Below are 13,414 nucleotides of genomic sequence, written 5' to 3' on the forward strand. Positions count from 1 at the left end.
GGAAGCCTGTGGTGAGGCTCAGGGACATACATTCCCCCCCCCCTTTTTTTTAAGATTTTTAAAAATTGATTTTGAGTCAGAGAAGAAGGGAGAGGGAGAGAGAAACATCAATGATGAGAGAGAATCATTGATCAGCTGCCTCCTGCACACCCACTACAGGGGATTGAGCCTGCAACCCAGTCATGTGCCCTTGACTGGAATCGAACCCGGGACCCTTCAGTCCACAGGCCAACACTCTATCCACTGAGCCAAACCAGCTAGGGCTTACCTTTATACTTGACATCTTGCTGGGCGATATGGGACAGCCCATCAGGACTAAAAGTAGAAGTTGGCTTCTCTCTTCCATTGGTTACTGTTTTTATCCTGTACACTAGACATGTATATGAAAAACAATTCATAAAAACAGAAGTAGTCCTAGCTAGTTTGGCTCAATGGATAAAGCAGACCCAACAGTCCTGGGTTCAATTCCGGTCAAGGGCACATACCTCAGTTGCAGGCTCTCCCCGGCCTGGGCCCTGGTTGGGGCACATGCAGGAGGCAACAAATCGATGTGCAACTCTCACATCGATGTTTCTCTCTGTCTTTCCCTCTCTTCCATTCTCTCCAAAAATCAATGGAAAACTATTCTCGGGTGAAGATTAAAACAACAACAAACAACAAAAAACAAAACAGAAGTAGAATGACACTGTTTGTTTTTTTAAATAAATTTTATTTATTTATTTATTAAATATATTTTTATTGATTTCAGAGCAGAAGGAAGAGGGAGAGAGAGATAGAAACATCAATGATGAGAGAGAATCAATGGTTGGCTGCCTCCTGCACACCCCCCAAAGGGGATTGAGCCCACAACCCAGGTACATGCCCTTGACCAGAATTGAACCTGAGACCCTTCAGTCCGCAGGCCGACGCTCTGTCCACCAAGCCAAACCTGCTAGGGCGAATGACACTATGTTCATCATACTGCAGAAGGATATTGGAGTTTAGATCTGGACATCACGTGACTTCAGGGGCTGCTCAGGGCCACGTCCCTGGCTGCTGTAAGCATCGCTGTTTCTCCACAGGTACTTCCACCCGGGCAGCGAGCCCTTGGAGCTGGACTCCCGATTCTGGGTGATCCGGGACAGCATTGTGCAGTGCGAGCTCCTTGTGCTGCGGGTACTGCGCTTCCAAGTCTCCTTTCAGCACCCACACAAGGTACGGACCTCTTCGTTCTTCATACCGGAAGTGCACCCATCGAATCCTTGAGTGCACATGGGGGACATTAGAAGGGCAGGGTCACAGCTGGGCACCGGGGCTCCCGATGGCATGCAGTGACTGGCTCAGGCAGCCTCTCCTGTCCCACTTGTGGAGTTTTCTGATGTTCTGCCTTTCTGCCTGCTCAGCTGTGGCCACGAGCCGGGATCCGGGCTGTCCTCTGAAGCCCTTGACGATCCCGTGACCCACATATACTGTGCGCTCAGCGAGCCACGTGAAACAGGGCTGGTTTGTGATCTGCTAGAGTTCCTGTCCCCAAGAGCTGCTGCTCTGCCTCGGAGTTTGCATCCAGTTCCGTTTTTTAAAACATTGATTTTTAGAGAGAGGAAGGAAGAGAGGGACAGAGAGAGGGAGAGAAACATTGATGTAAGAGTGTCACATCGATTGGTTGCCTCCCACATGCACCCCAACTGCCAAGGGATCAAACCTGCAACCGAGGTACCTGCAGTCCACAGGCCAACGCTCTATCCACTGAGCCAAACTGGTGCCCTTGACTGGGAATGAAACCCAGGATCCTTCAGTGTGAGGGCCAACGCTCTAACCACTGTACTATCGGCACACTTTTGACTACTAGAACAAATAAATCCCAACAGAAGAACGGTTTCAAACAGCAGCAAAAGGATCACATTAAACCCTTAAAGCACTTGGACATTGGGCGTGTGTGTGGGGGTGATTGTGGGGCTCTGTGCCAGGATTTTGTTTCTTTGTAATTGAATTTTTATCGAGGTAAGTGTAGATATATAAGCAGTTGGAAATAACGCAGAGACACCCCATTTAAGATAGACACTTTGCCCAGTCTCGCTGAATGGAAACATTTTGTAAAATGAATACAATGTAGCAGCCGGAGTGTGGGCATTGCTACAGTGCCCTGGTTCCTGGTGTTACCTGGTTACTTGTACTGCGCTGGTGTCATACAATATAATTTATGCTCGTGTGTCATGTATTCACCACCCCAGTTAGATACAGCAGAGAGATAAATAACTCTTATCACCTCAAGGATCCCTCGTGTTGCCCTTTTTTATAATCTCACCCCTCCCTTCCACACCACCAACCTACTCCTGGAAACCCCTGGCGGCAATTTTGAAAGTTGTGTTTTCCTGGCGCCGGCTCGATGCAGGGGCAAGGCAGGAGGGCCCCTGGCTCTGCCAGGCAGTCAGAGGGCAGAGTCCTGGGCAGAATAGCACCCGCTGGGAGGGGGCCCAGTGTCACCTGCGAGCGAGCTGTGCCTTTCCCTTCCATAGGGGTCAGGGAAGTGGTGGGTGAGGCCCCTCTTCCAGGTGTGCTGGAGCCCCACGCATGTGGGGGGCAAGGCTTACTAGTGTGTTCAATTGAGCAGGAGGTTCAGGCAAAGCAGCCGTCTCCCCAGGGCGGGAGCTGACATAACTGAGCTAGAAGTTCATTGACGAAGAGCTCATAGCCATGGGTGCTGTTGCAAAATTCAGTCACCTGTCTCTAGTTCCCCCGAAAGCAGGGTCCTGTCTCGTCTGGGCACACAGGCGCCATACTCTGTTCTGTAGATGAGGGTGCTGTCTCCGGGGCTTATGTTTGAGGGGGGTATGGGGGGGCAGTGATGCTGACGGTGGCCAGAGCAGGGCCATGCGATGGAGAGGGATTTCGCGGGGGTGGCCATTAAGAGTGGTCCAGGCAGGTTTTGGGAGCGGGGCCTGGGGGACAGTGGTGGGTGGGCACGTGGGGACTGGGACAGGAGTGGAGATTTCAGGCTGAGGGAGCAGCGGGTGTCAGGGCCCTGAGGTGGAGGCCCCTGGCGGTCAAACACAGCAGGAAGGTGGGGTGCGGGCGATGAGGCCGAGAGGGAGGCCGGGCTCGGATGCCAGCGGAAGGCACTGGGGCTTTATTCTAAGTGACAGAGCACCACTGGAAGGTTTGATCAGGAGGTGACTCGGGCCCATCTGTATTTTATATGCATCGAGACAGCTTCCGGGAGAGTGGCTGGCGGGCAGAGGAAGCGCAATGCCCCACAGTGAGGAGGCGGGTGACGGGGCCAGAGCCCTGCGAGCCAAGAGGCTGACTGGCGTGTCTTTGCAGTACCTGCTCCACTACCTGATTTCTCTCAAGAACTGGCTGAATCGTTACAGCTGGCAACGGACCCCCATCTCCGTCACTGCCTGGGCCCTGCTGCGGGACAGCTACCACGGGGGGCTGTGCCTCCGGTTCCAGGCTCAGCACATAGCGGTGGCGGTGCTCCACCTGGCCCTGCAGGTCTATGGGGTCGAGGTGCCCGCCGAGGCCGAGGCCGAGAAGCCATGGTGGCAGGTGAGGTGACTGCTCAGTGCACGGGCATGTGTCCCCCTTTCCTTTGCCTAAGGACTTTAGAAGTCCCTGTCTCTTTGTAGCGATGATCCAGCAGAGAGATGTGGGCCACTTGGGAACACTGAAGCTTGCAGATGCCCTGTCATTTCTAAGTCAAAGGCAGGGATGCTCCCCTTGGCACTGTGGGCATCTGGGGCTGGACCATTCTCTGTGCTGAGGCATCCTGGGCACTAGGATATTGAGCAGCATCGCTGGCCTCTGCCCACTCAGAGCCAGGGGCATCTCCCCACTAGTCATAGCAACCAAAGATGCCTCTAGACATTGCTAAGTGTCCCGGGCTAGGGGTCCCCCCAGTTGAGAATTACTGAGCTCAGTCAAGCACTTTTAGTGAATGGAGTGGAAGCTTGTGTCATAGGTCAGAGGTTAATAAATTTGGCTTCGCATCAGAAGTATGGGGGGTGCTCTAAAACAGCGGTCGCCTACCGGTGGTCCGGGGACCACTGGTGGTCCGCGAGGTCTGAAAGGCTGGCGACCGCTGCTCTAAAAAGATGGATGGATGATGGATAGGTAGATAGATGCTGGAGAAAGATAGCTAGCTAGAAGATGGATAGATGGATATATTAGATGGATGAATGATAGGTAGATAGATAGGTGATAGCTTTAGTGGTAGATAGGAAGAGACCTAGCTAGATGGATGGATGGGTGAATAGATTGGCTAGATGATAGACAGGTAGAGAGAGAGGAGAGGATGGTGGGTAGGTTCCCCTGCCTCCCCTAGACCTGCAGAATCCAAAGTGACATTTGTAGAGAGCAAGGTGACATCTGTCCATCAGAAGGGCTGTCCTCAAAGACTTCCGCCCTCTGTCAAGTTTCCCCCGGTGGTCCCCTTATTTTAGAATGGGATTTTCAGACCATTTTCTGTGTTTTTTTCTTTTCCATACTTGAAGCCTGATGCTCCTCTCTTCATAACACCTCATTGTCTAGCCTCGGTCTAAAACAAGCATGTCAAACTCAAAGGCTAACACGGGCCAAATAAACAAGGTTGAAGTTTACGTGGCCGCAAAAACACAAAAGCTTCAATTTTCATAGAAACGTGGGTTTATTTTGGTAGAGACACGCTGAATACAAAGGGCTGAAATCAATGAGTCATCGTTCACATAAAGTAATAGAACATTTTAATCAAAATATAAATAGAGTTATAGTTCATTATTAATAATCTATCATAATAAAAGCATAATATACTAATTAGACCGACATCCTTCCAGACAAAGCTGGGGCTTCGAGGGCCGAGCCCCTTGCACGAATTTCGTGCATCGGGCCTCTAGTTATGTATAACAGGATATTGTAAAAGTGAAGTCATGAAATTTTTATTAAAACGTTTCTTATATACCGTTATATTGGCTGGGCTGCAAAAATATTCGTTGTGGGCTGCATGTGGCAGCTGCGAGTTTGACATGCTTGGTCTAGAATGAGGTTCTATGTACGCAGAATTTGAGGTAACTTGAAGTGTCCCCTTTTGGTGTACCCCACTCCTGCACAAACCCACAGTGGCCAGAAGTCTTCTAAATGTGTCATTGAGTATCAATTTCCCATAAGGGAGTGAGCCCCATGGGTGCCATCCTGGGCCAGCTCCTCACTACCTCTCCCTACTCCCTCCCCCGCCCCCGCTCCCCTCTTGCAGCTCTTGGCTTATATGGAGGCCAGGGGTCTTGTCTGCTTTATCAACTGCCTCGCGTCCAGTGCCTGGACCTGGCACATAGTAGGTGATCACATGGCTAAATAAATGCATCCATAACCCCATCTGGGGCCAGATGTACCCGCATAGCATGGCGATGGAAGGGCATCTGTATGCACAGAAAGTATTGCTCCACGCATTGGCTTCGCGGGGCTCCCAGATCCCGTGCCTGCAGTGTCCCTGCTCTGTTGCAATCACGTGGTGGCAGAGACCTGTCAGTCCCTGGCCCCGTTTTCTCGGGGCACCTGGTGGGCACAGAGGCCCCAGTCCCTCAGCTGCTTGGATCTGCAGTGTCGTCACTGGTTTCCACTGTCCCTGCGTCTCTCCTCTGTCTGCCTTCCTGCTCCTTCCTCTTCACTTGCTCCTGGCCGTCCCTGGGCGCCACTATACCTACCGCCTCTGCTTCAGACTCGCTTCACGCTCTAGGCTCTTGCGAGAGAAAGGCGCTGGGAAGCGGCTCCACTAGGACCCTGTGTTCTGGGCACCACAGACTTAACCAGTACTTGTTACAACTGGGAAGAAGTGGCTTCTTCGGGGTGGGGCGCTCAGGTTCACCCAACTCCTCACCTTTTCTGGATGATTCTGGGCCCGGTGCACTGTGTGCGTCCTGGGCACCCTGTGGACTCGGCGAGCTGTGAGCGCCAGCTCCCCATGGCGCCTGTCTGCCCGTCCTGACACCCATGTCTGATCTGTAAACACTTTCTCTGCTCGCATGCTCTCCGCCGCCACTGTTTGCAGCAACTGCCTCTCTGTTGTCACTTGTCTGCTGGGGGCTGGGGCTCCGCCGTGCAGTCAGGAGACTTAGCCAAGCTTGACCTGCTTGCCCACCAGAAGCCTGTGCTCGACTGTGCCTGTGGCCGCCGGCCTCTGCGCTAGGCCGGGTCCGGCCTCTGGGTCCGTGAGGCACCGCCTCCAAGTCAGTGGTGTGTTGGAGTACGTGTCAGTTTCTGCCCTCTTTAAGGCTGCATACTAGGCCATGGTCTGGGTGGACCACGGTGTGTTTGTCTAGCCCTCCATGGAGGGGCGCTTGGGTGGCTTCCAGCTTTTGGCCGTGGACTACTTTAGTTTTTTTATTTTATTTTATTTTTTGCCGCAAAAAGTGTTATTTATTCAAAGGGAAAAGAAAAGAAAAGAAAAAGAAAAAAAATGACAAGATGTCCATCCCTGGGCTCCCTTCCCTCCCCTCTCCTGCTCCTCCTCAGTCCGCCAAGGACTGAGAACACTGGCTGGGATGAGGTAGCAGGCCAGCCCCTCTCCGATGAGGTCAGCAACATTGGGGGGCATCTCCTCGATGGAGGTGTAGAACGAGCAAGTCAAACTCAAAGGCTAACACGGGCCAAATAAACAAGGTTTAAGCTTACGTGGCCGCAAAACAGCAAAAGCTTCAATTTTCATAGAAACGTAGGTTTATGTCAATAAGAGACACGCTGAATACAAAGGGCTGAAATCAATGTCATCGTTAATGTAAAATGATAGAACATTTTAATAAAAAGTAATATTTTTTCTTGAACATTGAGAAATGGTGCGCCTGCGCGTAAGGCACGTAAGGGAAATGAATGCAACACGATTATAGTACTCAGTCATTAGCGAACGTTGTAGTTCATTATTAGTAATTATATATAACAGGATATTGTAAAAATTAAGTTACGAAATTTTTATTAAAACGTTTCTTACACACCTTTACATTGGCTGGGCCGCACAAATATTCATTGTGGGCCGTGTGCGGCCTGGGGGCCGTGAGTTTGGCATGCTTGTTGTAGGAAGTCTCAATGTCTCAAAGGGTCCTCTTGTCTTTGGCCCGGGACTACTTTAAAATATATTTTTATTGATTTCAAAGAGGAAGGGAGAGGGGGAGAGAGAGATAGAGATAGAAACATCAATGATAAGAAAGAATCATTGATGGGCTGCCTCCTGCACATCCCACACTGGGAATAGAGCTTGAAACCCGGGCATGTGCCCTGACGGGGAATCAGCCGTGACCTCCTGGTTCATAGGTCGATGCTCAACCACTGAGCCACACTGGCCGGGCATGGACTACTTTTTAAAGGCCACTTCTTGGCTTGAGGTCTCTGGGAGCACACAGGTAGTGGACCCTGCTAAGCAAAACTAAAACAAGTCTACATAGGGCGGGTGCAGGAGAGACCAGGCGCAGCTTCCAGGCCCCGGCACTGACGTGCCAACATGCGCGGGCGCTGCCACCAGGAGAGCATCCCTGGCCGCGGTGGGCAGGGACTTTCCTGGGAGTGGGTCCTGAGGCCTGGGGCGCCCACGTGGCTGGCCTCGGTCTGTCTCCAGCCCCTGGAGGCCAAGGTCGTATGTTGGGCCCCACCCCCTCAGAAAGCACTGTCAGGATAAACTCCCTGCAGAGCGCTCGCCCAGGCAAACCAAGGTCTCCTCCTCAGGCAGCGCTGCCACGTACCTAGAGGTCAGGTACCTAGAGGTCCCTCCCAGGAGCTGAGCGCCAGAACTTCTTTGGAAACATGCAGGGTCAGCCCTGAGCTGCACCCCACCCTTGATTTGGCCCCCTGGGGACTCGTCTTACAATTTTGTCACCTCTCCGGCACAGTCAAGGGGATGCCTGGTCCACCCTATGGAGAAGGGGCCAGCCTAGGTTGGAGTGGGGTCCAGGTGACCCTGCCTGCTTATTTCTGGAAATGGACTCCCACCCCTTTCTCTCTTAAGATCCCCAGAGACCGACCTAAGAGGGCCCGGGCAGGGATGGTGGGGAGTCAGGAGCCCGTGCTCTGGGCCCAGCTCTGTGACCAACTGCCTATGTAACCTGGGACAAGCCCCCTCTCCTGTCTGAGCCAAGTGATCACCCAGGCCTTTTCCATCTGGAATGTTCTCTGCTTTGTGATCAACCTGGGTAGGTGGGGACTGAACTGGCTTTGCAGAGAGCCGCCGTCACCTCCAATAGCAAGTCCTCGTGCCGTCCCCCCATGCAATGCAAGTCGACACTTAGCGGCAGGAGCCTCGGTTAACACAGAGGGAGTCTAATCGGAACCTGTTTTCCTTCTCCTTTCTAGGTGTTTAGTGACGACCTTACCAAGCCAATCATTGATAACATTGTGTCTGATCTCATTCAGATTTATACCATGGACACAGAGATCCCCTAAGGCCCTGGTCCAGGCCTGTCCAAAGAGAAGCCTGGGACGCTCGGCTGCCAGGGGACGGTGCCACCACATCGCCGTGACCGCCGGTCCCCAGAGGACTGGCTGGGAGGACTGGTTCTGTGCTGCTGGATGGTGACGGGCGCTGCACCTCCCGCGGGCAGGAGCGTGCTGCGGGCGGCTCTGAGGCCTCCGGGTCTGCTTTTGTCCTTTGAAAGGACGCAGACTACAGCCGAGGTTTGGGATCAGTGGAAGGAAAATCAAAGAACGGATGGGACTGTGCCCCAGGGGATTTTTTTAAAGGCCAGATTTATAGAAAGTATGAATGAATTAACATAGAGGAAATTTTATTTTGTTTAATAAAAGATATTACAAAGCCACAGAGTTTCTTTGCTTTGGAGCCGGTGCTGCCGAGGGCGTTTAGGGGCACTGTCCTGGCTTGGTTTCCCCTCAAGTGCTCTGCTGTCCACGTGGGATTGTCCCCGGCGCTCCTGAGATGGTCCTGGGGCAGGATCTGCATCGCCTCCTGAGGGCATGATGGCACAGCGCATGCCCATGTCATGCTGATGTCTTAAAGGAGCCTACGTGTCATCACTCCTCCTCCACTGGGACATTCACAGGGCTTGGGCTTGGCAATCGTCCTGCTTGCTGCAGTGAGCATACATTTTGGAAAGGGGGCTTAGGGATTATCATTAAAAAAAAACAACAAAACACGCCAGATCTGACTAAACGATAAGCAGGAAGTGATACAGTTTTTTCTAAGCATTAATAAACTTTTTAATCACCTGAGGATATGATTTTCTAAAATATATTTTCATTGATTTCAGAGAGGAGGGGAGAGGGAGAGAGAAACATCAATGATGAGAGATAATCATTGATCAGCTGCCTCCTGCATGTACCACACTGGGGATCGAGCCTGCAACCCGGGCCTGTGGCCTGACAGGGATTGGTGCTCAACCACTGAGCCATACCAGCTGGGCTTAAAAGGCATCTCTCCACAAAGGACAGCTCTCAGGTGCATTAGAGAAGCAGACCAGCCTGGGTTGTTCTCCCTGGGAACCCCTACTGGGCTCCATACAACTGGTGGGACCATCCTATCAACACATGATGGCGTAGGGTCTGGGGGACTGTCCTAGGCACTTCCCTTCCTTTGGGAGGTTGTTACCAGGGGAGTGTGGGCTGTGGACACTGGCTGCCATGCCCTGTGGTGCCACTGGTGTGGAGATGGCTGGAGCACCTGGACCCCACCAAGGTAGCTTTGGCGCTCTCCTTCCTGGTTGGGGGCACAAGGAGGGCTCACACACTTGTGACCAGTCAGGCACTGGGGCTTGCTGGAGTTTACGAAGTGACTGTGCTATTTATCTTCAGGGTCAAGGATCCAAGTATGTGTCCCCTTTCTTCTGTGTCCTTCCCACATGTATACACCCAGCTTCATTGGGAGCCCTTGGAGCGCAGGGCCGGCGCCCAGGTTCAAGACCCAGGGCTGGGACTCTGGGCTTGGAGGGTAGCAGGTGAGGGGCCCAGCCCGGCAGTCCTCTGAGACAGCTTCAGGGCTCTTGCCAGTCCTTTCCGCTTCTGCTGTTTAAAAAGCACTCAAGTCTGGCTGGTGTGGCTCAGTGGTTGAATGTTGACTTAGGAACCAGGTGGTCATGGTTCAATTCCCAGTCAGGGCACGTGCCCGGGTGGTGGGCTCGATCCCCAGTGTGGGGTGTACAGGAGGAAGCCAATCAATGATTCTCTCATCATTGATGCTTCTCTCTCTCCCTCTCCCTTCCTCTCTGAAATCAATAAATATTAAAAAAAAATCACCTTGCCTCTGTCATGCGCTTCTTCCCTGAAACCGGGCACAGGCACCCCTGACCCTCCGTGCCCCAGGCCTTGCCTGTGCTGTGTTGACGGCCCTGCCCTTGGCCAACACTGACTTGATTTGAATGGAAGAGAAGGATGTTTCACTTTGGGATTCCCTGACAGAAGCTTCCATTTCTTTGCATCTCCTCAGGGTCAGCTCCAGGGAGGCAGCTGCCCCATGCACTTGACCAGAGGCCTGCTCTCAGCTCTCATCTCTCAGAAGGCAGAACCCCTGCTCTGGACGGGAGGGCTTTCCAACTATGCCTGTTCCAGTGTGTCCCCTTCCCACACCCGGCCCAGGGCAGGTCAGAGCCAAGGGGATGGTTGGGTAAAGCTCCCTAAGGAATCAATGAGCATCCCCACATGCCGATGATAGCTACCATGCTGACCCAGGAGAGCATGGCCCAGAAAGCTCTGGGTGGCGGGGGCTAACACAGTCTCTATGGGGGATTTTGTGGGTCTAGGTTTCCTTTTCTTTCTTTTTTTAAAATATATTTTTATTGATTTCAGAGAGGAAGGGAGAGGGAGAGAGAGAGAAACATCAATGATGAGAGAGAATCATTGATCGGCTGCCTCCTGCACACCCCACACTGGGGATCGAGCCTGCAACCTGGGCACGTGCCCTGACTGGGAATCGAACCCAGGACCTCTTGGTCCATGGGACAACGTTCAATCTACTGAGCCACCACAGCCAGGCCAGTTTTTGTTCTTGATGGCACAATTGTTTCTGGTAACTTTTTAAAAATGTATATTTTTATTGATCTCAGAGAGGAAGCGAGGGGGCGAGAGAGATAGAAACACCAATGATGAGAGAGAATCACTGATTGGCTGCTTCCTGCACACCCCCTATTGGGGGTCGAACCTGCAACCAGGCCATGTGCCCTTGACCGGAATCAAACCTGGGACCCTTCAGTCCACAGGCCGATGCTCTATTCACTGAGTCAAACCAGACAAGGCCAGGTTTCCTTTTCATATGATGGAATACCAGGTGAGTGGCTTTCTCTCTATGGGACTCAGGTTCCCACTTTTTAAAAAAAAGTGTTTTATTGATTTCAGAGAGGAAGAGAGAGAGAGAGAGAGAAACATTAGTGATGAAAGAGAATCATTGATTGGCTGCCTCCTGCATGCCCCCTCTTGGAGATCGAACCCACAACCTGGGCATGTGCCCTGACTGGGAATTGAACTGAGACCTCCTGATTCATAGGTGACACTGCCTGGGAATATGTGACATGTCAGCCCTGTTTTATAAGGACACTTGGACACAGGATATAAATGTGGTTTTTTTGTTGTTGTTCATTTGGGCTTCCTATTACCGTAAAAAATAATGGGGATTAAAGATATATAATGTCCCCTCTCCTTTATTTTAGTGTCAAAAAGATCAGCAATGAGCCCAGCCGGTGTAGCTCAGTGGTTGAGCGTTGACCTATGAACCAGGAGTTCATGGTTCAATTCCCATTCAGGGTACATGCCCAGGGTTTCGCACTTCATCCCCAGTAGGGGGTGTGCAGGGGGCAGCTGATCAATGATTCTCTCTCATCATTGATGTTTCTCTCTCTCTCCCTTCCTGTCTGAAATCAATGAAAATAATTTAAATAAGGTCAGCAGTGAGAGATCGAGAAGATTGTCTAGGACTGGAAGCTCCTAGGAGCTTTTCAGTCCAGAGCACATCTTCACGACTGTAAAGTGATAAATGGCTGAGCCTTACTCGGCATGTCAACCTGGTAGAAGGAAGAGGGCAGCCAGGTCCTATGAGGGACTTGGCCCATCTCTTCCTTTCCAACTGTGATGGAGTGAATGGTGTCCCCCAGAAGAGGTGTCCACATCCTAACCCCTAGGGATGGGACCTTATTTGGAAATCGGGTCTTTGCAGGTGTTGCCAAGGTGATATGAGATCCTACAGGAGTGGGGGTAGGGGACTAGTGCAACATGACTGGTGTCCTTAGAAGAAGAGAGGAGACACATAGAGAGGGAGAAGGCCATGGAAAGGCACAGATGCACAGGGAGAAGGTCATGTGACAATGGAGGCAGAGACAAGTGATGTGGCCATGAGCCAAGGACTGTCGGCCACCAGCAGAAGCTGGGAGAGACAAGGCAGGTCTCAGCCCTCTAGCCTTGGAGTAAGCACGGTCCTGCCCACTCCTTGATTTCAGACTTCTGGCCTCCAGAATTATGACAGGATAAAGGTTTGTTGTTTGAGGGCCCCCAGTTTGTGGAACTTTGGTACAGGCCCCAGGAAACTCCTCCATGGGCCTCTCCCAGGCTACCAGGACACACCCTTGCTCCCAGGGCATCATTGGGTGGTGAAGACGGTGTCAGCTTTGTGGAGGGATGGGTGTTGTAGTGTTTCCTTGCCCCAAGCCATTTGGTTGAGTACCATTTCCCCCCAATGTCATATTTGATAGTGTGAATCCATGGAAAAGAATCCACAGACACAAATGGATGATTCTTTTAGGGGGAAGCAAAATATCTCTCCATCAGATGCTATCTTGCTATGGCATTTGGCTCAATTGAGACTTACTTAGCTTCATGGTTCAAGGTGGACTCACACATCAATGAAGAAGCAAGGGCTCTTTGTTATTTGCTGTTCTTAGCTATTCGTCTTTTTGAGAAATATAGATTCTGGTGGTTGAGAGGGAACGGAGAAGCCATTTTTCTCCTTTCCTGGCACCTTCCCTGGAAAATGCATCCTCCGGCACTGCCAAATCTAAAAGGGTGATGTGCGGAGTGGAGAAGTAGGGATATGAGGAAATGAAATGCGGGAGTCTTGATGCTGTCACCGCAGTGGTCATTTGCAAGTCCCAGATCAGAGCTGACTCTGTGACTCAGCTGGGGGTGGCCACAGACCACAGATGTCCCATCGCACAGGTGTCCAAAGACACCTGGTGAGTGCAGGAATGAATGGGGGAATGACCATGGAGAAGTGAATGAGTGAAATAATGGTTTTTCTTGCCATGTCTTTGGGTTAAAGAGGAAGTCTGATTGGAAGCCTCGGGTACTACTTGGGGGAGGGAGGTATAAAATAGTGCAGGTGCTGTGGTAAACAGTTTGGCAGTTCTTCAAAAAATTAAACATAGCGTTATTGTATAATCCAGAAATCCCAACTCTGAGTATCTGTCCAAACGGGTTGAAAGCAGGAACTCAAACACATACAGCGGGGCCTTGACTTACGAGTGTCCCGACTAACGAGTTTTTCGAG

The 13,414-nt window shown here is 51.6% G+C and overlaps 1 protein-coding gene across 2 annotated transcripts in view; it reads left to right on the top strand.

Moving 5' to 3' along the window:
- FAM58A (family with sequence similarity 58 member A) overlaps positions 1-8,509 on the top strand; it is a 16,369-nt gene extending 7,860 nt beyond the window's left edge. The window contains exons 3-5 of one of the 2 annotated variants that reach the window (XM_015566017.1): positions 1,062-1,194; positions 3,301-3,528; positions 8,287-8,509. In XM_015566017.1, coding sequence (XP_015421503.1) covers positions 1,062-1,194; positions 3,301-3,528; positions 8,287-8,376 — 451 coding nt within the window. In that variant the 3' untranslated portion in view covers positions 8,377-8,509. The remainder of the gene's footprint in view (positions 1-1,061; positions 1,195-3,300; positions 3,529-8,286) is intronic. The other variant, XM_015566019.1, reaches the window with a different exon arrangement.
- The last annotated feature ends 4,905 nt before the right edge of the window (positions 8,510-13,414 follow it).

The sequence above is a fragment of the Myotis davidii genome, unplaced genomic scaffold, assembly GCF_000327345.1.
Source record: "Myotis davidii unplaced genomic scaffold, ASM32734v1 scaffold462, whole genome shotgun sequence".
Taxonomy (NCBI): domain Eukaryota; kingdom Metazoa; phylum Chordata; class Mammalia; order Chiroptera; family Vespertilionidae; genus Myotis; species Myotis davidii.